The following is a 27,224-nucleotide window of genomic DNA, read 5'->3' as shown; positions in this document are numbered from 1 at the left end:
AGATACTGGGAAATACAATAGTTTCTATATTCAGAATAAGATTCCAAGCTATAAAAGCCTCCTCTCTCTGCTCTCTGGAACCTGAAGCCTGGACCATCACCCCCACCCCCCCTCTCTTTCTTTGTCCTCACAGCACCTATTCAGGAAGCTGTCTTTTCTCTCTCATTCACAAGAGCACAGAAACAGTCTCTGAATCCACTCTGCATTTGTAAAACTTATTTCAATTTCTTTCTGTACATTTGTAACCCAGAATATTCTTGATGTATCTTTCTGAAGCCTATTTCTGCACATTATATTCTTTATGCAATCACTCTTAGCTGTCTTTGTCAGTAATTCCACTTCCTAATGAGAATCTTCTATGAGGGTATTGAATCCGGGGCCTGGCGGATTGTACGGCTGCCACAATATTATCATTGGGTCAGACCAGTGGTCCATCGTGCCCAGCAGTCCACTCCCGCGGTGGCCTCTAGATCAAGGACCTGAGCCCTAACTGAGTCTAGCCTTACCTGCGTACGTTCTGGTCTAGCAGGAACTTGTCTAACTTTGTCTTGAATCCCTGGAGGGTGTTTTCCCCTATAACAGCCTCTGGAAGAGCGTTCCAGTTTTCTACCACTCTCTGGGTGAAGAAGAACTTCCTTACGTTTGTACAGAATCTATCCCCTTTCAACTTTAGAAAGTGCCCTCTCGTTCTCTCTACCTTGGAGAGGGTGAACAACCTGTCTTTATCTGCTAAGTCTTCCCTTCATTATCTTGAACATTTCAATCATGTCCCCTCTCAGTCTCCTCTTTTCAAGGGAGAGGAGGCCCAGTTTCTCTAATCTCTCACTGTACAACAACAACTCCTCCAACCCCTTAACCATTTTAGTCACTCTTCTCTGGACCCTTTCGAGTAGTACCGTGTCCTTCTTCAAGTACGGTGACCAGTGCTGGATGCAGTATTCCAGGTCGGGTCACACCATGGCCCGGTGCAGCGGCATGATAACCTGATGGCTGTGTTTTGGATGACACTTAGTTTTCGGAAGTGTCTGCATAGTTTCACTAGGTAAACAATATTGCAGTAGTCAAGGATGCTTAGGACTAGTGTCTGGACTAGGAGTTGGAATGGTGCTAGTTCAAAGTATTTCCTCATGGACCTGAATTGTGACATTATCTACTTGGGTTGACATGGATAGTTGTCTATCTGGGTGGACACTTTGGATTTTAATTGTAGGGGAGATTGGAAAGTTGTTTCCCCTCAAGATGAGGGAGTCCATTGTGAAGTTGGTGGATGAGGCTATGAAGAATTTTATTTTCTCAGTATTTAGTTTTAGTTTGGAGTGGGCCATCCATTCTTCCATTGTAGACAAGACAAAGTCTACACTCTGTATTTCTTTGTATGTCAGGCGATTAACAGGGAGAATGATGGTGATGTCATCAACGTAGCTGTAGTGGGCGACGTTTAGGCTGCTCAGGGGTCACCCAGAGAGGCTAGGTATTTATTTATTTCAATTTCTATCCTGTTCTCCCAGGAACTCAGAACAGGTTACAATGGACATTCACAGTAAATTGCAAGATGTAAGGTATTCATAGTAGTTAAAGGAGAAGTTATAAATGTTTAAAATGGATAGGGAGGAGAGCAAGGAGTCTATGGAAAGAGAGCATGGAGGAGTCTGTTGGGGCACTGTTCAGTTGAAGAGGAAGGTCTTCAGCATTTTCAGGAAGGTCATCAGCGAGTTGTGCGATCTTAGTTGGGCAGGCAGTTGGTTCCAAAGTCAGGGGATAAAATGACTGTACAAGCGTTTATAAGAACATAAGAACATAAGCAGTGCCTCTGCTGGATCAGACCACGGGTCCATCCTGCCCAGCAGTCCACTAATGCGGCGGCCCATCAGGTCCAGGACCTTTATAGTGATCTCTATCTATACCCTTCTATCCCTTTTTTCTTCAGGAATTCATCCAATCCTTTCTTGAACCCTGATAACGTACCCTGTCCTATCACACCCTCTGGAAGCGCATTCCAGGCATCCACCACTCTTTGGGTGAAGAAGAACTTCCTAGCATTGGTTCTGAATCTGTCCCCTTATGAGCTGTTTCCATTTGGAGGGATCTTCCTGCGGGGATGCATAGTCATCTCCTGGCTCCAGAGCGAAGAGGGCGGGTGGGAGTGTATTGAGGTAGCTTGGATGTGATGTAAGCAGGGCTGATGAGGTAGAGTCTCTTGTACGCCATTACAAGGGCTTTGAATACACAGTGTTTGTTGACCAGTAGCCAGTATTATGCATGGAGGGCTGAGGAGATGGGGTCATGTAGGAGGCAGATTGCAGAGTTTTGGACTCACTGGAGGCGTTTGAGTTCCTTGGTGGTAATTCCATTGAGTTACAGTAGTCCATTCTGGAGAATACATAGGCTTAGAGGAGTTGGGCCAGGTTAGGTTTGGTGATAAACAGTTTGATTCTTTTTAGTTGGCGCAGATAGTAGAAGGAGGTGGAGACTACTTGCAAGACTTGGGTTGAGAGGAACAGGTAACACCCCAAGGGACAGGCTACACACTTAGTCCTTTGCTGTTAGGTGTGTGGAGTCCCAAGATAGGGTTGGGCAAGAGAGGCTGGTGTTTTTCTTTCTGATCCATAGGAGTTCAGTCTTGGCAGCATCCAGTTCTTCATGTCGGTGAGGCAATGTTTTAGGTTGGTGAGTTTCACCTAGTGGGAGGTGAAGCTGAATGTCATCAGCATAGGAGTGGATTTTGATTTTGTATTTATGGGAAAAATCAATAACTGGTCTGATGCACAGGTTGAAAAGGAGCGGGGACAGCAAGGCACCCTGGGGGACTCCATACTTGATAGGTTTGGGTTCTGATTTGTCTAGGTCTAATAGTACTGATTGAGCTCTCTGTTGAAGGAAGGACATGAACCATTTAAGTGCAGAGTCCTTGATTCCTAGGTCAGTGAGCCTGTGCAGTAGGAGTTGATGGTCAATGGTGTCAAAGGTAGCACTTAGGTCTAGTTGTACTAATAGGGCATCGCTTCCTTTGTCTAGTATTGACCAACTGTCATCACGTTAAAGGTAGACATTAAAGAGGAGGGGCGACAGTGGGGAACCTTGTGGTACACCACAGTTGCTGGTCCATTCTCTAACCAGTGCCGTTGCCAGCGGCCAACTTAAAAGTGGCCGCCAATTGCATCTCAATCCCGCAATGGCGGCAGTTAGAGAATCGCATCTCCGGTAAAGGTAGGTGCCAGAAATATAGAACCGGGTTTTCCAGACCTGCATTTCTGGCATCTACCTTTGATGTGAATTGTGCCTTCATAGGCTCTTTACGGCACCTAATGCCACTTCACCGTTAGCCACTCCTACAGAGGCATTAGGTGCCGAAAGCACCTAGGGAGGCGTGATTCTGGTGCCGATGTTTTACAAAATCAGTGAAAAATGTCATTTTTATATTACATTAATGAAGTGACCTGAAACCTGTTGCTCCATGCAGACTACAGACCTGCCTTCCCTCTCCTCCACTTTTCCTAATGGATTGGCCAGTGTTGGAAACAGGATACTGGGCTTGATGGACCTTCGGTCTCCCACTATGCCAACTCTTATGTTCATAATCTATTATCGAGCTTCCCTCCAGTCATCCCCCCTGTATTGCTGTAAATGCATCTCCCCCTCCTTGTTGATTCCATGTTCCCCACTATTACATGTGCTATGTATGTTAACTTGTAACCGTTCTGAGCTTTTGGGAGAACAGGATAGAAATCTAAATAAATAAATTAGAATAAACTAGTATAAGGCTGTCGGGGCAGAACAGTGGCTGCCTGAGCATCCTGAGGTTGTGGGATCAAATCCCAGGGCTGCTCCCTGTGACCCTGGCAAGTCACTCAGTCCTCCACTGCCCCAGGTATAAAATAAGAACCGTACATATGTAAGCTATCTTGAGTGTGGTTGTGAAACCACAAAAAGACAGGATACAAGTCCCAATTCTGTGTACCATGGCACGCTAGTGTGCTGCAGCGAGATTCCAGGAGTGCCACACGACACCAGCGAGGAGGAGAGGTACCGGCTGACCGCTTACATGGCAAAAGGCACGTGTTGTAGGCAGTCAGCCAGCAGCTCTCCTCCTCCTGTGTAGCCATTACAGGCTCAGGGCCCCGTCTGGAGGGCCGCCACGCATGGGCAGACATCAACATCCATGCATTTCCGGATGCCCTCCGGCCGTGGCCCCAAATTTAGTGTGCCACTGTCACAAAAGGTCTGCGAGACACTGCCTTAAAGTAATATTTATTTACTGGTAGATAAAGAGAACAAAAAAAAAGACAGAAGGAGAAATTGACAAAATAATATTAACAGCAGTAAAATCAAGTTCTCCACAGAGAGGTCAAGAGCAGGAACAAATCCCAGCTTCTGATGCTGGCTTATGTTGTTCTTGACTGAGGGCAGGACATGGCTTCTCTTTCCTGTTCATTCCAAAGCATCTCAAAAATGTATTAAGTTGACCTAATAAAGAAGGAATCACCTTATTTTCTTTGGTTTTGTTCTATTTCTATATATAACCTTTAAAGTGGATTAATATAGCAACCACACTGCTTTAGCCATACTTGTGGAGGGGGGGGGTGATTCTCTGTTAGTGTTGGGAAATGTGGTTTTCGCAATAGCAAATGCCTTTCTATTATAATATGACAGACATGCAAAAACTGATTCTTCTCACCAGGGAAAATATTAAGACTTTGTTTCAGCTGCTGGGCGTCCATGACCCAAATGATTATTTCTACCAAGAAATGGATACCTGGAAGAAAACTCTCTTCTCCAAATTAACACAAAAGAGGAAGTGTGAGAAGTGGCTGAAAAAGCAGATGTTGCGACTGCAGGTACGGCTCTTCATCCAGACCCATCCAGCAATTCCAGGTACTTCAGTAAAGGACAGCAGATGGTCCATCCAGTCTGTCCATCAGCTCCACACATTATAAATTCATGATTAAATTAAATGGTCTTTTTTCTTTGATATTTCTGGGCCATAGTCTGTAAAGTCCACCTGGTACTGTCGAAGCTCACGCCAGCCTATCCAACTATCTCGTCATTTGCGTGATGCATACCATCGAACCCAGCTACAACCTCATGTTTCAAGTTCTCATCGAAGCCCTCCCCAGCCCACCCTACACTGAGTTGCCAAATACAAGACATAGACCATGCAAGTCTGGCCTTAGATCTTCAATTTATACCATTCATATTCTATCCCACATTTTTTTTAAAATTCCATCATTGTTTTCCTCTCCACTGCCTCCCTTGGGAGGACATTCCTTTCTATTTGACATGTACACATTAAATATTCCCACAAGCTTCTTTTCCTCCCATGAATTAATTCCCTCAACATGGAACTGAACGGGTTACACAACCTGAAACAACATGGTGCCAAACAAATCTGATTGATTTCTTTGACTGGGTGACCAGAGAATTGACTAGATGATGTGTGCTAGATGTAGTCTACCTGGATTTCAGCATAGCCTTGACACTGTTCCTCATAGGAGGCTCATTAATAAACATAGAAGGCTGAAGTTAGGACCCAATGTGGTGACCTGGATTAGAAATTGGTTGACTGACAGACACCAGAATGTAGAAAAGTGAATAGTGGCAATGCCTCAGGGATCAATATTGGGGCCCATTCTATTCAGTAAACTATATGTGGATGATATTTCTGAAGGATAAGAAAGAAAAGTATGTCTTTTTGAAGAACACATGAAGATGTGCAACAGAGTAAACATGCTGGAGGGAATAGAAAACATGAAAAGAGATCTGCGAATGTTAGAAGAATGGTCTCATGTTTGGCAGTTAAAATTTACATTACATTACATTACAGATTTCTATTCCGCCATTATCTTGTGGTTCAAGGCGGATTACATAAGAATTGTATGACATTTAAATGAATTTAAGGAAAATTTAATGCAAAGAGTGATGCAGTTGGAGGAGTAAAAATCCAAAGGAACTGTATAGGCTTGGAGGTGAGAAGCTGATATGTACAGACCGGGAGAGGTGGTGTGATAGTGTGACTAAGTGTGGGCCAAAACCAGAAGGATACTGGGCTGCAGAGAAAAGATAACAGAGGAGAAAGAACTCAAGATGTCTGAATCGATTGAAAGGCATCTAGGATAAAAACCTCTCTATAGTTAAATATTTTAATACATTATTTTCAATACATATTGTTTTGGAATTTTGTATCTATTTTTCTTCATTTAATGTTCTTGGTATCTTTTTAATGCTTGTTTACATTCATAATCATGTTAAGAGGTAGAAAAGCAGCCACCTTTATACTTCATCTGCAACATTTTTCTTCTTAAACATGCAGCAAACTTGAAAAGAGATATAGTAACCAGCACTTTTTCAAGTTTGCTGCATATTTATGAAAGAAAATATTGCACATTGAAGTATAAATGTGGCTTCTTTTCCACCTCTTAACATGAAAAAGATACCAAGAACATTAAACAAAGTATTTTATTTTTCTTAATAAAGGCATTCTGTGTCCATGAGCCCGCTGAGACAGAGAGGGAAAATTTTCTACTGATTGAAAACGTGACCTTCATTTCTAATGTATTACTATTGTAAACTGCTTAATGCTCATGTACAAAGGTATATCAAATTCAATAAATCCAATCCAATGCGACCCTGAAATAAAGCCTCAAAGTGCACAATGGACTCAGCCAATTCTCCATGACCAGTCAAAACGATGTTGCTAATCTTTTTTGATATCAGAGGGATTGTTCATTATGAATATGTACCAACTGGACAAACGAAAATGACCTGAACTTTACGACGACAACTCATGGTTCTTGCATCACAATAATGCATCAGCTCACACTGCACTGTCTGTTAGGGAGTTTTTAGCCAGAAAATAACTGTTTTGGAACACCCTCCCTACTCACCTGGTCTAAGCCCCAATAACATAGAAATCTAAATAAATAAAGGAAGACATTTTGATGACATTCAGGACATCAAGAGTAATACGACGACAGCTCTGATGGGCATTCCAGAAAAAGAGTTCCAAAGTTGCTTTGAAGGGTGGTGTTGTTGAATAGCTTCCCAAGGGGAGTACTTCGAAGGTGACCCTAGTGATATTCAGCAATGAGGCATGTAGCACGTGTTCTACAATGAGTTCATGAACTTAATTGTCAATCCTCATATACCCTAGAGCAATGTCCCGCAAACTTTGTTGAGCCACAGCTCGACGCATCTGGAAGGGTGCTCCTGCTCGTTACTGCTCAGCAGAAGAAGAAACACGATCCCACAGGTGAAGAGCCTGACGGGGAGGGAGGGAAGGGGGTTGGGGCAGTACCAATTTTGGGGGAGGCCACGCCTATGTTTACAGTGTTGATTATACATTTTGTCAAAGTACAGAACTAGAATTCCTAACAACTTCCCTCACCAGCTGAAGCAGAACTGCAGATTTCTAAAAGCCAATTTCCGTGGTAGAAGAAATTTACTTGAAGAAGTGCCATTTAAAACTAACTAACTTTTAACACCACTCCTTAAAAAGGCTCACTGGCTTCCTGTTTTACACAGAATCACTCATAAATTATGCACAATTATTTTTAAAACTTTATATAATAAGTCCCCGGCATTTCTATTTAGACTACTTATCCCTTATTCTACAAAGAGAACCTTGAGATCAAGCGAACAAAATCTTTTGTCTATTCCTTCTCTAAAAATTATCAATACTAGGAGACAATATATCTTCTCCTGTACGGCACCGCAGACATGGAACGCCCTCCCTATGTTTTTACGGGAGGAGAAAGAGTTTCTAAAATTTAAAAACGAATTAAAGACTTTCCTTTTTAGAGATGCATTTGCAAGTTAATTTTTAATCTTATTACTTTGCTTATTTTAATTCCCCTTTAATGTCTCATTACCCTTTTGTACTCCCCTTTGATGTTTCTTCTTTACTTTACAAATTGTATTTCATCCCTCCTTACCTTGTGTTAACATTGTTAATTTTTAGTTTTTTAAGTTTATTTATTAATTGTATGGACTGTTTTGTTACCTAATCTATGTAATTTTTTTTAAATGTTCACCGCTTAGAAACCTTGTCTAAGGCGGTTAATCAAGCCACCCAATAAACTTGAAAACTTGAACTTCCTCCAAAGCTTTGCAATTAACATCCCTCTCCCCACCCCCACCCCTTTTCTGTCTTCAATCCACGTCCTCTGCTTCACTCACTATCTCCCTCCATTGACATTTCTAGGCTTGATGTTATGGTGAAATATCAAATTAAGTTTTTCCATCAATGACCTTTCCACCCTGCTCCCCATCTGTATTCCCTCCCTCTTCCTCTCTGATTACTGGAGATCGTCTCTTTAGCTGAAGGAAATTTGCTTCTGATTAGTTAATTGTATCTATTTCAGAAACACGAAGCCGAAGAACAGTGCCTGGCTTCCAAGGTTCAGAAGGTAAGCAAAGCATCATCAGACAGAAGGACATGTATGAGCCAACCACTATAATTCATTCATCGCTGGACGATAATTCAGTCTGTATATTAATATTCTTCTGCATTTTAACCAAGACTACCAGTAATTGTGACGATGATAATTGGAATATAAAAACTTGATAGAGATTAAATAATTCAACATATCTAACAGTAATGAATTCTAATCAAGTGCAACCTACAAAATCAATTATTAACCAGTGACTAGCAAAGAAAGATTATGTGCCCACCATCTAAGTGCCCCTTCCCTGAGCCATGAGTCCTAGAGGTGACAGACTCTGTATCCATCACCTGAGCCCTCAGACCTAGAGATGACAAGTTCTGTATCTCTGTCCATCCCCTGTCTCACTTCCATTTAAAAGTGAACATGGCCAAGTCTGAGCTTCCTCTCTCTCCATGTAAACCCACCTCTCCTTTTCCCCATGATCTTTTTCTGTGGAGAGCACGCTCATCCTTTCTCTCTCCTCTCTCTCTTTCTCTGCACAAATCCAACAGACTGTGAAAGCCTGTCGTTTCTTCCTCTGTAATATCACCAAAATTGAACCTTTTCTTTCTGAGCACACTGCAACATGCTTCTCACAGATCTTCCACTAAACCATCTGACTCCCCTTCAATCCAGTGGCGTAGCCAGCCAGCCAATTTTGGATGGGCCTCTCCCTGCTTTGCCACCCCCCAGCCCAGGCAGCCTTTCTCTTTCCCTCTGTAACCAGTTTTAAAAAAAATAATGTTTTTAATACACTTGGGGAAAGTCCTTGGTGCTGGGGCCCAGATTAGAGACTCAGGGTGTGGGCCAAAGACTTTGTCAAGGTCCTGCCAAGACCCCAGTGCTGGGAAGAGCAGTGGGGGGGCAGGCTCCAGGTTTCTTGTGGCAGCTGCAGCAGTCTTCATGTTCATGCCAGGCACCAGGGGAAAGAGAGGAAGAGTGTGCCCGTATCCTCCCTTTCCAAACCCCCCCCCCCCCACCAGCCTGTGCAGCTTCTCTCTTCCTCTTCAGACCGCTGGCAATAGGTCCTATACACTGTTGGTGGCTGACCTGGAAACCTTCCCTCTGATGCAAACGCTTCCAGGTCAGCCATTAGCAGTATGCAAGACCCATTGCCGGTGGCCTCTGGCTGCTGGGTGGATGGGCCTAAGCTCCAACTGGGCAGGTTAGGTCTATGTAGGCCTGTCCGTGGCTACAGCCCTGCTTCAATCCATTCAGAATTCTGCTGCACAACTTATATTCCACCAGTGTTGTTATGCTCATATTACCCCTCTTCTAAGTCATTTCATTGGCTCCCTGGACACTTGGAATGCACTTCCAGAGGGCGTGATAGGACAGGGTACAGTATTGGAGTTCAAGAAGGGATTGGACAATTTTCTAAAGGAAAAGTGAATAGAAGGGTATAGATAGAGGGTTACAATACAGATCCTGGACCTGATGGGCCACCGCGTGAGCAGACTGCTGGGCGTGATGGACCTCTGGTCTGACCCAGCAGAGGCATGGCTTATGTTCCCTATCCATTTCCACATGCAGTTCAAACTCCTCTTTTTGACTTCCTCATACTCCACCCTGGGAACTCTGTTCATTGAGCAAGCCTCTCTTATCTATACCCCTTTCCTCTACTGCCAAGTATCTTCTGTCTTGCTGCACTGTGTACCTGGAACAGACTGCTTGAGTTAGGGTTACCAGATTTTACTACTGTAGAATAATAATTTTATTCTTATATAGCGCCAAAGCCATAATAGTTCGAGGTGGTTTTCAACAAGAAGTGCTGGTCAATCAGGGAATAAAATACAATATAAAATCATCAGTACGTACATACAATGTAAAAGTAAAAACAGTAAAACCTTAACTTACAAATCGATTAAATCATTTTGTTTTTACTAATTTTCTAAAACTACAGTAGGATGAAGAATGCAAGATGATATTACTCAACCATTCATTTAATTTACCCGTCCAGTTCCACACAGCCCCACCCTGTTCTGCCCAAGTCATGCCCCGCCCCCTCAACCTTTTCTCGTGCTCAGAGCCACGTCGGGAGGGCATCTGCGCAAGTGTGATGTGATGATGTCAAATGCATGTGTGATATCACCGCGTTGCATCTGCCCTCCTGACGCGGTTCCGAGCTGGAAGCTTCTCAAAACCCAAACAAAGTGCTGGGTTTTGAAAAGCTGTCCAGACACCTGGACATGTCCTCAAAACTCTGGATGTCTGGTGACCCCAGCCTGAGACATTGTCAAGCTCCATCTCTGGTGGTATTCAAATCTTTAGAAATCTAGACAACTCCCTCCTGCTGAACTTCTTGTTCTTATGTCCGTATAATAATATCTCTTGTCTTTAAAGGTGATATATATTAGGTTAGTTCATACGCTCCTGGGAAGGTCATCTCCAATAAGGAGCTTACCTCCCTATCATTCCATATGAAAGAACTTGAAACTTCTTTATAAACTTACAAACCAAAGAAATAAACAAAAATAGCACTTATCTCGTATAGATGTTAAGGGATCCCTTCAGGAGAAGCCACTAGGGTACCTTAGTTGTTGGTGTCTTCAATTCTGAAAAATCTTTGGTGCAATTAAACTCATGGAATGTTCACCTTGTGATTAAAAGAAAAACTGCAGACAAGTGTACAAGATGCAGGGCTTTCAAATCATTCAAAATGCACGTCCAAACGGTGGCTTTTTCAAATGGGTGATGTCATCACATACACACTCCTGTCTCCTTGCCTAACGTAACCATTCATTAAGAGCAACAGCCGGTATTTCTCGGCAGTTGGAGAAATGAGTGGAGACAGGAGTGCACCTCGAATGATTTTGGGAATTTTGAAGTTCACTTACTGACAGGTACTCACCCCCTTATTTCCCTAAGACCATCATTTTGCATTTATAATAATAAGAATAATAACTTGATTCTTTTATACCGCCATAACCAAAAGTTCTAGGCGGTTTACACTAAAAAGAGCTGGACAATCAGCAAAATACAATAATACAGTACAAATATTTGTAAAATAGAATTTCAATAATAAAACTCTCATTAAGTAATAAACTTATCGAACAAAGTGGTCTTAATTAATTTCCGAAAACTGCAATAGGATAACATAGCTTGCTGAATACATTTACCTAACCAAGATTGTTGCTAGGGTCCTATCGAAGAAGGTCTTATATCTACATCCATTAATTTTTGGATAAGTATATAAGTAATGTAATGTAATGTCATTTATTTCTTATATACCGCTAAACTCCGTTAGGATTCTAAGCGGTTTACAGAAAAATAGACAATAGGGTGCATAAAAATTATAAGTAAAATAGGTACTTAGAAATTCCCTTACTGTCCCGAAGGCTCACAATCTAACTAAAGTACCTGGAAAAATGACAATTAGTAGAGTAATGAAGAAATAAAATAGAGAATAGATGAGAAAAATAAGAAAATAAACATTCTAATAAGACTACAATGATCTAAAGGACTTTGAAAGGTTGAAAAAAGAGGGGAGATAAGAATAGATGCAGAGGGAGAACCGTTGAAGCAATAGAATTCTGGGGAAATTTAAATGAAATTTGAATGATAAAATAAAACAAAATAAGTGGTAAAACAATAAGTGAGATTAAAAAATATATCATAAACTAAAAAGAATTGAAAATAAAATCAAAACAGTCAAAACTGAAGTCCAGCTTGAACGGGCCCCCGAGCCAACCGTTGGTCCGATGGCCGGACTACAGCCCTCCTCCGTCGGCTCTCCCCTGCTGGAATGGGGGAGGAGTGAAGACAGTGTCGGGTGCCCCGCTGGAATGGGCTCCCAAGCCGACCGTTGGTCCGATGGCCGGACTGCAGCCCTCCTCCGTTGGCTCTCCCCTGCTGGCATGGGGGAGGAGTGAAGACAGTGTCGGGTGCCCCGCTGGAACGGGCCCCCGAGCCAACCGTTGGACCGATGGCCGGACTGCAGCCCTCCTCCGTCGGCTCTCCCTTGCTGGAATGGAGGAGGAGCGAAGACAATGTCGGGTGCCCCGCTGGAACAGGCCCTCGAGCCGACCGTTGGTCCGATGGCCGGACTGCAGCCCTCCTCAGTCGGCTCTCCCCTGCTGGAATGGTGTTAGATGGTGTTACAGGGTTTGGTTTTGGTCTTTTACTTTTCCCATCTGTAGCAAATACAGTATCCAATGTAAGTTGTTTTCTCGAAGCCATCTGAAATCACTTTAGTTAAATTGAAGGGATTAAATAGTTATAAAATCTTTAGTGAGAATGTCCAGGGAGAGGAGCTCTGCACTCAAACTGCCATCCTCCTCGCCTCCAAGTATATAAGAAAACTCATAATCCTAATCGAGCAGCATCTAGACTGGATAATTGCAACTCCATCTATTTAAGCCTAACTAAAAAAAAACTCCATAGACTTCAGCTAATCCAGAACGCCGCGGCCAAGCTTATTTTCGCAAAAGGCAAGTTCGACCACGTCTCCCCACTCCTGTCCAAACTTCACTGGCTCCCAGTTCACTCCAGAGTCCTCTTTAAATGTGCCTGTTTAGCTTTCAAGATCCTACATGGCATCCTCCATCCTGTTATCCCACTCTTCTGGAACTCCTCTAACCCTAATTCCACTAGATCCTCCCAAAAACTGAAATTATCATTCCCCTCTGCAAAAGGTATATCCCGTGTAGGAAAACTAGGAACATCCCTCCCCTTTAGAACCACAGAACTCTGGAATAACCTCACATCCCCGCTCAGAGTTTCAAGTTCCCTTCAATCCTTCCGCAAACACCTGAAAACTTGGCTCTTTTCAAAAATCTAACACCTCCCGCTCTTTGGTTCTTTATCTTCCTAGCTCCTTTCCTATAACCCTTCATTGTAGCTCCTTTTCAACCTAACCCTGTAAACCGTGCCGAGCTCTACCCTTGTGGAGATGGCGCGGTTTACAAACCTAAGGTTTAGTTTAGTTTAGTTTAGCATTTGTAATTTCAGGACCTTTCTTCTAATATGTCTGAATCTCTAAACAAACTATATATTGTAATTTTCGCTGTTTTTTTTGAATCTCTAAACAAACTGTATATTATAATTTTCTCTTTTTTTTTCTTAGCAAACAGTATATTTTGTAATTTCGATTTCTTAAAGTCTCTGTACTCTGTACTCCTTCTACATATTGTAAATCGCTGAATGTCCAGCTCTCTTGAATATAAACCGCCTAGAAGTCGCAAGATTGTGGCGGTATAGAAGAATAAAGTTGTTATTATTATTATTATTAGTTTCTCTTGATGGTCTATGCCAGTGTTCTTCAACCACCGATCCATGGACCAGTGCTGGTCCACAGAAATTTCCTGCCGGTTCACAGGGCCAGCACGTGCATCAGGCCCAAAACAGTGTTCTTCAACCGCCGGTCCACAGTGCGATCGTTGCGGCGTTATCTTCAAGCCAGCTCCCTCTTCCTAACTGATTCAGTGGAAAAAGCCACGGGCAGTGGCTCCTACGGGCATCCTGCGCCTGAACCGGAAGCCTTCTCTCTGACGTTGCAATGTCAGAGGGAAGGCTTCCAGATGAGGCACGGGATGTGCAAGGTGTAATTAGTACTATTATGGGGCGGGGTCTGGGGTGGACATTGGGTAGAGATGGGCGGGGTCTGGCCCACAACTTAGCCCAGTGTTCTTCAACCGCCGGACCACAGAATAATTCTTTTATTTCTGCCGGTCCATAGGAGTAAAAAGGTTGAAAAACACTGGTCTCTGCAACACAAAATGAGTCAAAAGGTAAGATGGAGACAATCCCGATATCAGCTTAAAGCAGATACAGGAAAATTTGAATAATACTCTTGCCTCCAAAGGCAGCCAATGAAGTAAACGAGAATATGGACTAACATGGTCGTTCTTTTTTAAACCAAAAATCAATCGAACAGCTGTATTCTGAATTATCCTTCATTTCCTTAGAATTTTTTGGGGTGTTCCTAAATAGATGATGTTACATTAGTCTAAAATAGATAAAACTAATGCCTGCACCAATAGTCTGAACGATAAAGGATCAAAATATTTTTTATGGTTCTTAATTTCCACAATGTAAAAAAGCATTTTTGTACCACTAAATTTGTGTGTTTTGCTAGTGTTAAATGTCGGTCTAGTGTGACTCCCAGAATTTTGATAGATTTAATAATCGGGTAGTCATGATCATTAAGATGAAGCTATGAGTTTGTTATTTTGTCGTTGGGACTAGCCAAGAAAAGTTTGGTCTTTTCCGTATTGAGTTTCAGTTTGAAATTAATTGTCCACTGTTCTATCGGAGTCATAATAGAAGATATCGGGTGTAAAATTATTTAGAGGGATTCAAATAGAAATGTCATCTGCGTATATATGAAATTTAACATTTAAACTTTGTATTAAATGTCCTAAAGGGGAAATGTAGATGTTGAATAAGGTAGGCGATAGTGGAGAACCTAGGGTTGCTCCATGAATGAGAATAGTTACCGTCACAAATCACTTGATAAGATCTTTGAATGATTTGAAAGCACTGCAATATGTTTAATTGCGAGGTGAGCCTGAATAGGTATGAGCGACCCACAAATGGAAGATTAGATTATGAATGAACTCCTAACTCCCACTCAGTTGCAAAGTACCCATGTCTGTTTTATCATCCCCTCTATGAGAAATTCCCTATTTGTCCTGTTTGTCTGTTTTAAATAGATTGTAAGCTCTATTGAGCAGGGATTGTCTCTTACATGTTTAATGTGCAGTGCTGCAGAAACGATAAGTAAGAGAAGTAGGCGACTAATCCTAGAGGTGACATGATCTGTATCCCTGTGCCCATCTCCTGAGCCCTCAGCCCTAGACCATGCTGAATGAGTGATATGCTACTTTCCTCTCTACAAACTGGAATTCTTTTTTTACTCTGTCAGATCTCTTTCTTAGACTGTAAACTGCTTAGATTGTAAATGTAGAGATGTAGAGATGACAGATTCTGTGTCCCTGAGCCCTACAGGTGACAGGCACACCCTATCTAGCTCTCCAGATTAAATGCTTTTTATACACATCTTATCAAGAACATTATTTATTAGTGGTGCAATCCACTGTGTTGGCCCAGTTGGACTACTGTAATTCTATTTATTTGGGTATTAAACAGGGCAGTTTAGATCGTCTCCAGTTAATACAGAATACAGCGGCCACACTTATTTTTAGAAAGAGAAAGTACGACCATGTTTCCCCATTGCTGAGAAAACTCCATTGGCTTCCGGTCCATCATAGGATCCAGTTCAAGTGGGCATGTGTAGTTTTCAAACTCCTTTATGGAATATTTGACTCTTTGATTCCCCTTAGTGGGAATTTCTTTAGATCCTGCTATTCAAGAATTACAACAATTCACAAATTAGCATTTCCTTCTCTGAAAGGTATTCAATGCACTAGGAAGCTTAGTAAATCTTTTACTTTTAAATTGGTGAGAATTTGGACTGGATTTCCAGATTCTCTAAGACTGGTAGATCAATTATTTCAATTTCGAAAAACCTGGTTGTTTTCACAATAGTTAATTTGATTTTAGCTGTCGTATAGTAATTTTAAGCAATTCAACATACTTTTTTCTAACTTTTTCCATCCATCTAATCTAACCAATTTTTGTTTTTATCTCACAGTTTTTACTTGTTATGTTTCATTTTTTACAAACTGTAAACCGAGTCGAGCTCCTTAGGGAGTAGATTCGGTATATAAAATGAAGATTAGATTAGATTGTACACAGCTTTCCTATACTTTATCTCATTTTTAATTTCACTTCCCTGCTTTCTGCTTTTTTTTTAGGACAAAATAACAAAAAAGATCAAATCTAAGGGTCTAACCCGTTCTCACAACACTGTTGATATGGCAGTAAGAGCAATAAACTATTTCTGTGAACAGCAGCCAGAAAAGGACATTTTGAGCCAGGAGGAGAAACTATCAGAGAAGAAGATTATGTGGACCATTGTACCAGTTTCATCCAGGACTAAGAAGTAAGTTATTTATATGGAGAGAATAAAGAGAGTGGGACAGCTGGAATAGAAAATGGTCTAGGAGAAAGAGAAGCCGGAAAAAGGGAATTCAGAGATGAGGAAGAGTTGGGATAGAAGAAAAAAATAAGAGCATGAACAAAAAAGACCTTGAACGGGAGGACGTTAGACAAAACTAGTCAGTCACTGAACAAAGAAGACCTTGGATGGGAGGAAAACAGACAAAACTAGTCAGTCACCGAACAAAAAAGACCTTGGACGGGAGAACGTCAGACAAAACTAGTCAGTCACCGAACAAAAAAGACCTTGGACGGGAGGAAGTCAGACAAAACTAGTCAGTCACTGAACAAAGAAGACCTTGGATGGGAGGAAAACAGATAAAACTAGTCAGTCACCGAACAAAAAAGACCTTGGACGGGAGGACGTCAGACAAAACTAGTCAGTCACCGAACAAAAAAGACCTTGGACGGGAGGAAGTCAGACAAAACTAGTCAGTCAATGAACAAAAAAGACCTTGGACGGGAGGAAGTCAGACAAAACTAGTCAGTCACTGAACAAAGAAGACCTTGGACGGGAGGAAAACAGACAAAACTAGTCAGTCACCGAACAAAAAAGACCTTGGACGGGAGGAAGTCAGACAAAACTAGTCAGTCAATGAACAAAAAAGACCTTGGACGGGAGGACGTCAGACAAAACTAGTCAGTCACCGAACAAAAAAGACCTTGGACGGGAGGAAGTCAGACAAAACTAGTCAGTCACTGAACAAAGAAGACCTTGGACGGGAGGAAAACAGACAAAACTAGTCAGTCACCGAACAAAAAAGACCTTGGACGGGAGGAAGTCAGACAAAACTAGTCAGTCAATGAACAAAAAAGACCTTGGACGGGAGGACGTCAGACAAAACTAGTCAGTCACCGAACAAAAAAGACCTTGGACGGGAGGAAGTCAGACAAAACTAGTCAGTCACTGAACAAAGAAGACCTTGGACGGGAGGAAAACAGACAAAACTAGTCAGTCACCGAACAAAAAAGACCTTGGACGGGAGGAAGTCAGACAAAACTAGTCAGTCAATGAACAAAAAAGACCTTGGACGGGAGGACGTCAGACAAAACTAGTCAGTCACCGAACAAAAAAGACCTTGGACGGGAGGAAGTCAGACAAAACTAGTCAGTCACTGAACAAAGAAGACCTTGGACGGGAGGAAAACAGACAAAACTAGTCAGTCACCGAACAAAAAAGACCTTGGACGGGAGGAAGTCAGACAAAACTAGTCAGTCAATGAACAAAAAAGACCTTGGACGGGAGGACGTCAGACAAAACTAGTCAGTCACCGAACAAAAAAGACCTTGGACGGGAGGAAGTCAGACAAAACTAGTCAGTCACTGAACAAAGAAGACCTTGGATGGGAGGAAGACAGACAAAACTAATCAGTCACCGAACAAAAAAGACCTTGGACGGGAGGAAGTCAGACAAAACTAGTCAGTCACTGAACAAAAAAGACCTTGGACGGGAGGAAGTCAGACAAAACTAGACAGTCACTGAACAAAAAAGACCTTGGACGGGAGGAAGACAGATAAAACTACTCAGTCACCAAACAAAAAAGACCTTGGACGGAAGAAAGTCACACAAAACTAGTCAGTCACCGAACCAAAAAAGACCTTTCCCTGTGCGCTCTAAGATGAAAAACACTGACCATTTTAGTATTTGCCCCCTGGACCAATTGCATCCTTCTCGAAGGTGGAAACTCCAGCACTGAACACAAAGTTCAGGCAGCATAAGGTGTTTGCCAATTTGACTCAGCAGTTAGGAACTAACTTGGCGTATGATTAGGTCTTAGAGAATAACATCTGTTTTATTCTCTCATATAGTTCATGTTCTGCTAGTTTTGCTTTTATTGTGCATGTTTCACTTTTGTACCCCATCTAGAGCAATTCGATAGCACAGGTAATAAATAGTTAAATCAATAAAGACTGGAACCAAACAAACTTAGTGGAGCTTAGATGGGAACTCCAGTAACTAGGAAGCATAGCAAGTGTTGGGCAGACCTTCTACACTGCCCTGATCGTGGAAAGGACAGCTCATGCTCAAGTGTGCCTATGGAGTATCTCTTCATACCTTGTGTTATGACTTTATCTTGAGGGTCTTTATTTGCCGTCATAATAATAATAACTTTATTTTTATACCGCAATACCTCGCAGTTGCATTATTAATAAATTCACAAATTTCTTAAAATTAATAGATCATTATACAAACTTACCAAACAGAACAAAGTAGAAGCTGATAAGAATAACAAATATTTCTGTTCTGTGCTTACAACTGAAGGGCTGGGACAAATACAAAGAGGAATGGCTGTGTGGTAGACCCTGTATGATTTTCAGAGGAACTAGCCAAATAAGGTCGAATCTAATCTAATCTTCCATTTGTGAGTCGCACATACCTATACAGGCTCAAGGCAACAGATCAAAGAGGAAGGGGAAAGTAGTAGGGGAAGGGGGCATGGAGAAGCAAGCGGAGTGAACATAAAAGTAGGGGGAGCTATACAGAAACTAAGACAGTTAATTGTCAAAGAGGTGAATCTTCAGGTTTTTTTCTGAATGTGGTGTGGTTTGCCTCTTTCCTGATAGCTTCAGGTAGGTCATTCCTGCCGGCTATTATCGGAGGGGACAGGCAGCCGCGGCCGCTATACTTATTGCAGCAGGGAGATCCCTTGCCGCGATAAGTATATTGTAAGCATCTCCCACTCTACTAGGGAGACGCGTAGGGCCGCCTAGGTTCTCCATAGCTTTAGGCGAGCTTAGAGGGTCTTGCGGGCCTCCCTAGGCTCCCAGAGGTGCCTTCAATATAGGCGGTCTGCCTAGTGAGCATTTTTTTAAAAAATGTGCGTTGCACATTGGCCTGGATTCTGCGTCCTACAGCTGTCTAAGCTGTAGGACGTCTACAGCTACCTAAAATCGGGACGCACTTTGCAGAATCCAGGCCAATGTGTGTATCATTTAAAAAGATTGGAAGTATAGCTGGATTAGCCATAATTCCTCAGCTCTCCCGTTCCGGGTTTATGCTGCACATACTGTATAGTTTTTATTCAGCTAGTTTGATACTTGAATTTGGGAACCAGATGACTGGTTGTTACTGTAGTGTGTATGGTTTCTTGTTTATGTATCTGGGGGGTTGATTGTCCTGTGTTTTTGGTTCTTTTGTCACAGTGCCAATGACTTGATTTTGAAAGGGGAAAGTGAGTGTGGGAAGGGGGGGTCTAGTTAATGGTATGTTTTTGAGACCTGATTGTTTATACTGTTGAGCTTGTTTCGTTGTGCTCTTTACTACTCTGTTATTGTCTATGTTGTATCTTTTGCATGGTCTCCTCATAATAATAAAAAAAGATTTCAACATAAAAAGATTGGAAGTATAAAAATTGTATATGAAGAACCATGCTCCTGAAAAAGCTAAGAAAACAAATTGAAAATAAATGATATTTGTATTATATCAAATTAACCTGTAGTAAGTGAAAAGGGATGGACTCATGGGAATGGCTTCCTGGTAGGACAAGTATACAAGATTTCTAAGGGAGTGGAAAGGAGAGTAGAGGGCGTGGATGGGAAGACTGGATAGGCCATATGGTCGTTATCTGCCTTCATGTGTCACTGTTTCTGTGTTCCCAAATGAATGAGCAACTTACAGCATTTTTTAAATGCAGGTACAATAAGTCACTTCTCCAAAGGACTTATGATATGAGGGGCCTAATATTCCTTATTTGCTTCCTTTGACTATGTCTCTGTGTATCTATAATAAAGATGTATTTTCAATATCTTTCTTTGCTCGCTAAAGAGCACATGACATATTCACTCTCATTTGCTAGGTGGAAAGCAGTGTTTCGTCTGGGAGAGACCAACAGTATGCTTCGAACAAGAACTATGGAACGTGAGTAACTGTTCACAATCCTCCATTGCTGCCTTTCATCTCCCTGTACCCTTGCTTAGAAGACTGCCAGCAGATGTTTTTCTGTATTCTTATTGCAAGGCACAGATAGATGTGGAACATAAGAATAGCCTTAATGGGTCACACCAATGGTCCATCTAGCTCGGTAGTCCGTCTTTAAAGTGGACGATCCAAGTCACAAGTACATGGCAAAAACCCAAGGAGTAGCAGCATTCCATGCTACCGATCCAGGGCAAGCAGTGGCAGACTATAGACCTTTCTTCCAAGGACATGGCCAAACCTTTCTTAATAAGAACATAAGAATAGCCTTAATGGGTCACACCAATGGTCCATCTAGCTCGGTAGTCCGTCTTTAAAGTGGACGATCCAAGTCACAAGTACATGGCAAAAACCCAAGGAGTAGCAGCATTCCATGCTACCGATCCAGGGCAAGCAGTGGCAGACTATGGACCTTTCTTCCAAGGACATGGCCAAACCTTTCTTAATAAGAACATAAGAATAGCCTTAATGGGTCACACCAATGGTCCATCTAGCTCGGTAGTCCGTCTTTAAAGTAGACGATCCAAGTCACAAGTACATGGCAAAAACCCAAGGAGTAGCAGCATTCCATGCTACCGATCCAGGGCAAGCAGTGGCAGACTATGGACCTTTTTTCCAAGGACTTGGCCAAACCTTTCTTAATAAGAACATAAGAATAGCCTTACTGGGTCAAACCAATGGTCCATCTAGCCTAGTAGCCAGTCTTCACAGTGGCCAATCCAGGAGCATGCTTTGAAGGCAGTAATGAAGCTTTAAGAACTCAAACTAATTACGAGCATCTCTTGGTTGTGCAGATGCAGTGTTATGGCATTTCCCATTATCCTAGATGAAGACTGGAAGTTTGCCAAATAGTGGTTTTATTTATTTAGATCTGGCTTATAGCTTTGCTTTGGTAATTGAAGACCATTATCTTCCCTCAGATTTCAATCCCAAAGAATTCCTGAGTAAATTCCTATATCTATGTGGACTTCATCCATTTCAAATTCATTCTGACCCTCTTGCACTGCTCTATTGCTCTCCCTGAGGAAGACTATTCTTTCCATCTGACAGACTCCCTTGCTTCTGACCTCCACCATCTCTTTGCCATAAAGAAATAAATACAAAGGAAAGAGAATGGAATAAAAACAAAACTTTAATGGTGCTTTGATGGCAGCCCAGTTCTGGACAGACTTCTACAATCTGAGTCCTGATTATAGCAAGACAGATCTGGATGAACAGGAGTGGGCTTCAACAGCTACACCTGTATTTGAGAAGCAAGGCCAGAGCCAGACAAACGTCTATGGTTTGTGTGCCCAAAATGGCAAAGATAGCTCATGACCAAGAACGCATGTTTCTGTCATATAGGCTACATGCCTTTCAGTCCAGGTGATGTAGGACTTTTTAACTTGTTGATTTGGCTTACTACATCAAACACACATACAACCATTTAAGTTTTGTTTTTCATACCATTCATCTTCTAAGCACTGGGTCGAATGTTATACCAAATGGATTAAGTCAGACCATCTTTTAAGGGAATCAGATATACAAAGGTTTTAGATAATTCTTTTATTTATCAATCTGCTCAAGTCTGGAATATTTTCCCCCTTAGTCTAAGGAACCAACCTTCTGATGGGCTGTTTCGGAGAGCCTAAAAAACATTCTCTTTGAGAAATATGTTGTAACATCCTAACAATTTCTTAGATTGGAAACTGGGATGCATTAAAATAGCTGAACCCAGGTAAGCGGCTTTGAGATTTATAGGGAATAAGTGGGTTAGAAGTCAATTTAGATTAATTAAAGATCCCATTCCTTTTTGAATGTCACCCTTTTCCTCTCCACCACCTTCAGGCATCGACCACTCTTTCCATGAAAAACAATTTCCTGACATTACTCCTAAGTCTACCACTCCACAACCTCAATTCATGTCTTCTAGTTTTACCAGTTTCCCTTCTCTGGAAAAGATTTGTTTCTATGTTAATATTTAAATGTCTGTATTATATCTCCCCTGTCCTTCCTTTCTTTTAGAGCAGGGGTGTCCAACCTGCGGTCCCTTGAAGTATTTTGTGTGGCCCTGGTTGAGGGCGATGCAGTGTTTTCCTCTGTTGCCCCCGGGTGTTTACCATCTTGCTGGCTCCCTCCTCTGTCTTGCTGCAGCGTTTGCGCATTTGTGCGGCCCCAGAAACATTTTTTCAGCCAATGCGGCCCAGGGAAGCCAAAAGATTGGACACCCCTGTTCTAGACTATTCATATTCATGTCTTCCAGTCTCTTCTCCTATGAAACATTAGTTTTGACAGCAACTACATCTTCTCGCAGCTGGAGCTAGCTTTGATGGCAACTCCAGCAGATTGAAATGCATGTGGGATTGAGTTCACTCTGAATCAGTGCTACAAAGAACCATCTGTTTTGGTTGTAAAACAGAAGTTTGAATCTATCACTTAGATGACATCACATTCATACACCAAGTGGTTATTATAGCCCCTGATGCAGCCCTTGACTGTGTTGGGCTACTGTCTGTTTTAGGTGTACTTTCTTAATAAATGTTATAAGGCCCTTGTATCGCTCTATGATACGGCTGCACCTTGAATACTGTGCAATTCTGGTCACTGTATCTCAAAGAAAATATAGCAAAATTTAAAAAAGGTACAGAGAAGGGTGACAACTTCCCTATGAGGAAAGGCTAAAGCAGCTACGGCTCTCAGGGATGATATGATAGAGGTCTATAAAATACTGAGTGGAGTCGAAAGGGGAGATGTGAATCGCTTGTTCACGCTTTCCAAAAATACTAGGACTAGAGGACATGCGATGAAGCCGCTAAGTAGTAGATTTAAAACAAACCAAAGAAAATATTTCTTCACACAATGTGTAATTAAACTCTGGAATTTGTTGCTGGAAAATGTGGTGAATTCAGTAAGCTTAGCAGATTTTTTAAAAGATTTGGATAATTTCCTAAAAGTCCTTAAGCCATTATTGAGATGACTTATCCGCTATAATAAAACCCTAAGCGTGTTTGCGCACTTCAAACTTCGTGATCCCTACATCTGTGATCTGTAGCTCCGTACCAGTAGAACGAGCCTGTGGTTTTCTGGCTCCTACTGCGCATGCGGAGGAACGCAGTTTGAAATGGCAACAACCACGGTTGTGACTCCCCCTCCCCCCTCCCACCCTAACTCCTTCTAAGAGGACCAAGGATGCAAGGAGGTAAAGAACATGCCGGCGACTTCCCCCTCCTGCCCTCACTTAGTCTAAGAGGACCACGGATGCAAGGACTGAGAGAAGGTAAGGGAAAAGGGGTACTTCCTCAACGGAAGCAGCCACGGTTTGGGAGCAGGCATTGATGGACAGGGGGAGCAGGGAAGAGGTGCTGCTGGACAGGGGGAAGGTAAAAGGAAGGGAGAAGGGCTGCTTCTGGACAGGGGAGCAGTGAAGGGAAAATGCTTGAGTACCTGATTGTAAAAACCGCTTAGATAACCTTGATAGGTGGTATATAAAACCTAATAAACTTGAAGGGGTGCTGCTGCACAGGGGGGAGGTAAAAGGAAGGGAGAAGAGCTACTTCTGGACAGGGGAGCAGTGAAGGGGTGCTGCTGGACAGGGGGGGCGGTAAAAGGAAGGTAGAAGGGCTACTGCTAGACAGGGCGAGAAGGCAAGGGGTGGTGGTTGACAGTCGAGGAGAGAGAGAGACAGAAAGAAAGACAGACAGAAAGGCAGGCAGAAAGACAGACAGAGGCTAAGAAGAGGGAGAGACAGAAAGAAAGACAGACAGAAAGCGGCCAAGGAGAGAGAAAGAAAGACAGACAGACACACACATCTATTCTAGCACCCGTTAATGTAACGGGTTTAAAGACTAGTTCCTAGAATAATCAGCATAACATCTGTTTTACTACTTGGGATCTAGCTAGATACGTGGGACAACTGTTGGAGACAGGATGCTGGGCTTGATGGGCCTTCTGTCTGTCCCAGTATGGCAATTCTTATGTTCTTATGATCAGAGAGATGGAAAGTTCTAGAATGCAGAGGAAAGCACTAGAAGAACTTATAGTACTAATGTGCAAATGCATGGGAATTCCAAAGAGCAGCTTGCTTACCTAAATCCTGTTTATGAAGGTGCAGACACAGACCCAGGACATGAGTCCTACTGTGCATTTCAAACTGACCTGGCTTTCACCTGCCTACATAGTTGATGGGGCAGATTCAGGCAAGACACATCTTTGCATGTTGAGTCAGGCCTTCCTATCCACTGCTGTATTCATCTTCTTGGTTCTCTTTCCACAGATCTATACCTTCCACCTTTCCCAAAGAAAAAGTCTTTTGGTACCTTTGGACCTTTCATCAACTTCCCCCTAAAGAAGATTAATTTGGATCCATTCTCAGCTCCCCAGGACGCAGATGTCCCTCAAGTCGTGCTTACCACCATGCAGCATACAACTCAGAAATATTTCTTCTTGAAGCACTCATATACAGACAGCAAAATGTGACACAGCGTGCAAGTGGGCAAGTGATCGGTCAGCTTTTGGGACCCTTGCATCTCTTGACGGTTTCTTTCAAACATCTTTATTTATTAATTGTAAGAGGGCATAGCCTAGGATCCAAGAAATATCCATAGTGTCTCATTCAAAGAAGGGTATAAACCATACAATGGAAAGAGAAACTCTGAAAAGATGAGGACACACTACTTAGAGAACTCTAAAGCATTCATATATCTATCCATATGCCAAGAAGAATAAAGTGCCATCTAACCAGGATGCAATATAACAATCAATGTTTGGACTGTAGCAGCCCAGTTCATGTGACAGGTTGAGGGTTGAGCTTCACTTCAGTTTAACCCTTATAGCAGCTGCATTTTAATCTAATTTCATTTACATAGGCATCAAACATAAAACCCACTAAGACTTAAGTTCTCTGGGTTTAGGCCAGAGCCAGAGTCAAGTCTTTGTAGCACCTGGATACTATTTTTCCAAACAGTTTCATAATTGTCTTAACATTGCTTATAGGTTAGAGCAACCGAGTTAAGGTAAAGTTACCACATTTCTGGTGGACAGACAAGCAATGTGGTTGCTAAAGAAATGTTATACCTGCATGTTGCCCGATGCCTGAAGATTTCATGAAATAAACCTGCAGTTTTCATCAAGGGAATAATTTGAAATCTTTAAAGTGTTTATATATCTAAACATACTAGTATAGAGAGAGATCTCGCTAAACGTTCAAGCGCTGACTCTCAGAGTTTATGCACTCAGGGGCAGATTCTACAAATAGCGCCTTAAGTCAGGTGACGGTAGGCGCCCTCCCACCATCTCATTGATCTAATTGCTGTACTAATTGACTGCGCCGATTAAAAACCAATTAAGATCTTCTTAAAAATGTAGGTGCCTAAATCGCGTCTTCAGAGGCACCGAAGGCGTGGTTTGAGCTGGAAATGACCTTAGGTGCCATTAGGCGTGATTCTCCGTGAAAGGTAGGCACCGGTAATGTTGGCCATTAAAACTTTGGCCTACCTTTAATGGGAGCTGTGAATCTGTAATGGCTTCTTAAGATTGATTGACACACGAACGGCCGCCGATTACGCTGCTGTTTTCAGAATCTGCCCCTCAGTGCTTATATGTGTAATCTGTGTTTGTTATGTGCCCCAATTTTACTTTTTGTGTGGCCTTGTATGACTTACAATATACATCTAAGCGTTGATGTCGACCTGCTATACAAACACATGTATACGTATGGTTGCCACGGCCTCATCATACCATTTTTGCTGTTTATGGCCCGGTTTACTAAAAATAAAAGCACTTGTACGTTTATTGTGGTGCCAAATAAGCACTTTCTAATGATCGGCCCGCATGTCAATATTTTAAATGCCTCGTTAGGATTTAAATGCTTTGTAAACTAACTCAATAAAAGTACATTATCACTTTGATTTAGTAGATGCCTTATCTTTTTTTTTAACCCAGATTTTTCTTGGCTAAGCCCTTGGAAGGTTCCCCACTTTGTGCTTGTTGTACTCAGCGGATAATCCAACCCTAGGTTATGCTAAACAGAGACCAAAACACGTATTGCCACACCACGAGTAAACCAGCATTGCTGTTTTAAAATTATTTATTTAAAAATGTATATACTGCATAAAACAAAATTACATGCATACATATTTAAGAAATGCTAAACATGTTTCAACAAGACAAACAGAAAAAGACATTAACGGTATCATTATTAAAATCTTCTTTTAAATTCATCCTACAAGATGGAAACACAAAATCCCATAAAATAATTTACAGGACAGGAAGGCATGAACAGAGAATAGCAATAGCAATTTCAACATTTTCTTAAAGTTCCATCTCCCATCACAGAATCGCAGAATACCAGGGCTTCATTTGTATCTAGAAGGGCTTTTGGTACTTCCTCGAGGAATCCTCAAGGTCTTAATGTGTCTCTAGTGCATCCTTGTACTGTAATGGATGTCTGAGCTTCTTTGCACTGTACAGTTCTCCATATAATATACTGTAAGTCGCCTTGAACCTTTGTAGGCCTAGTGCAACCCATAAATCCCAGATTAAATTAGATTTTCTTGTTGACTGCTCTGTGTGTTTTCCTCCTACTGCCCAGGATTTTTACACTATCTCTGCAGTTCCGTGTATCCTGTCTATAGGACAGTGAGTTTCTCTGTGTTTGTGGGAATTGTTTGGGATCTTGAATTGCAAACTCTGCACTGATGTTCCTGGTATCCTCTAATTATTATTTTACGATGTGAACATGGTTTAAATTTTTGATTAATTTTTCTTATTTTTTGAAGCTTTTCAATTTACAGAAAATCAAGGTAAAAATCTAATATTACCGGTATATTAAAGTTGCTTTTGTTTTTGTAATATAAAAATGTTGATGGGTTGAATAAGCCTCTTACAATAGTAATCATTTATCCATGAAT

At 41.9% G+C, this 27,224-nt stretch overlaps 1 protein-coding gene across 4 annotated transcripts in view; it reads left to right on the top strand.

Moving 5' to 3' along the window:
- The window catches only part of WDR97 (WD repeat domain 97), a 197,391-nt gene extending 171,196 nt beyond the window's left edge, over window positions 1-26,195 (top strand). The window contains exons 21-25 of one of the 4 annotated variants that reach the window (XM_033934237.1): window positions 4,679-4,835; window positions 8,358-8,402; window positions 16,178-16,365; window positions 20,219-20,280; window positions 24,590-26,195. In XM_033934237.1, the coding sequence (XP_033790128.1) occupies window positions 4,679-4,835; window positions 8,358-8,402; window positions 16,178-16,365; window positions 20,219-20,280; window positions 24,590-24,792 (655 nt within the window). In that variant the 3' untranslated portion in view covers window positions 24,793-26,195. Of the gene's footprint in view, window positions 1-4,678; window positions 4,873-8,357; window positions 8,403-16,177; window positions 16,366-20,218; window positions 20,281-24,589 lie in introns of those variants that run through there. The other 3 variants (XM_033934239.1, XM_033934238.1, XM_033934240.1) reach the window with 3 other exon arrangements.
- The last annotated feature ends 1,029 nt before the right edge of the window (window positions 26,196-27,224 follow it).

Source organism: Geotrypetes seraphini, chromosome 2 (genome assembly GCF_902459505.1).
Source record: "Geotrypetes seraphini chromosome 2, aGeoSer1.1, whole genome shotgun sequence".
Classification (NCBI taxonomy): Eukaryota; Metazoa; Chordata; class Amphibia; order Gymnophiona; family Dermophiidae; genus Geotrypetes; species Geotrypetes seraphini.
The sequence above is the reverse complement of the archived record's forward strand: the minus strand, read 5'-3'. Positions and strand labels throughout refer to the sequence as shown.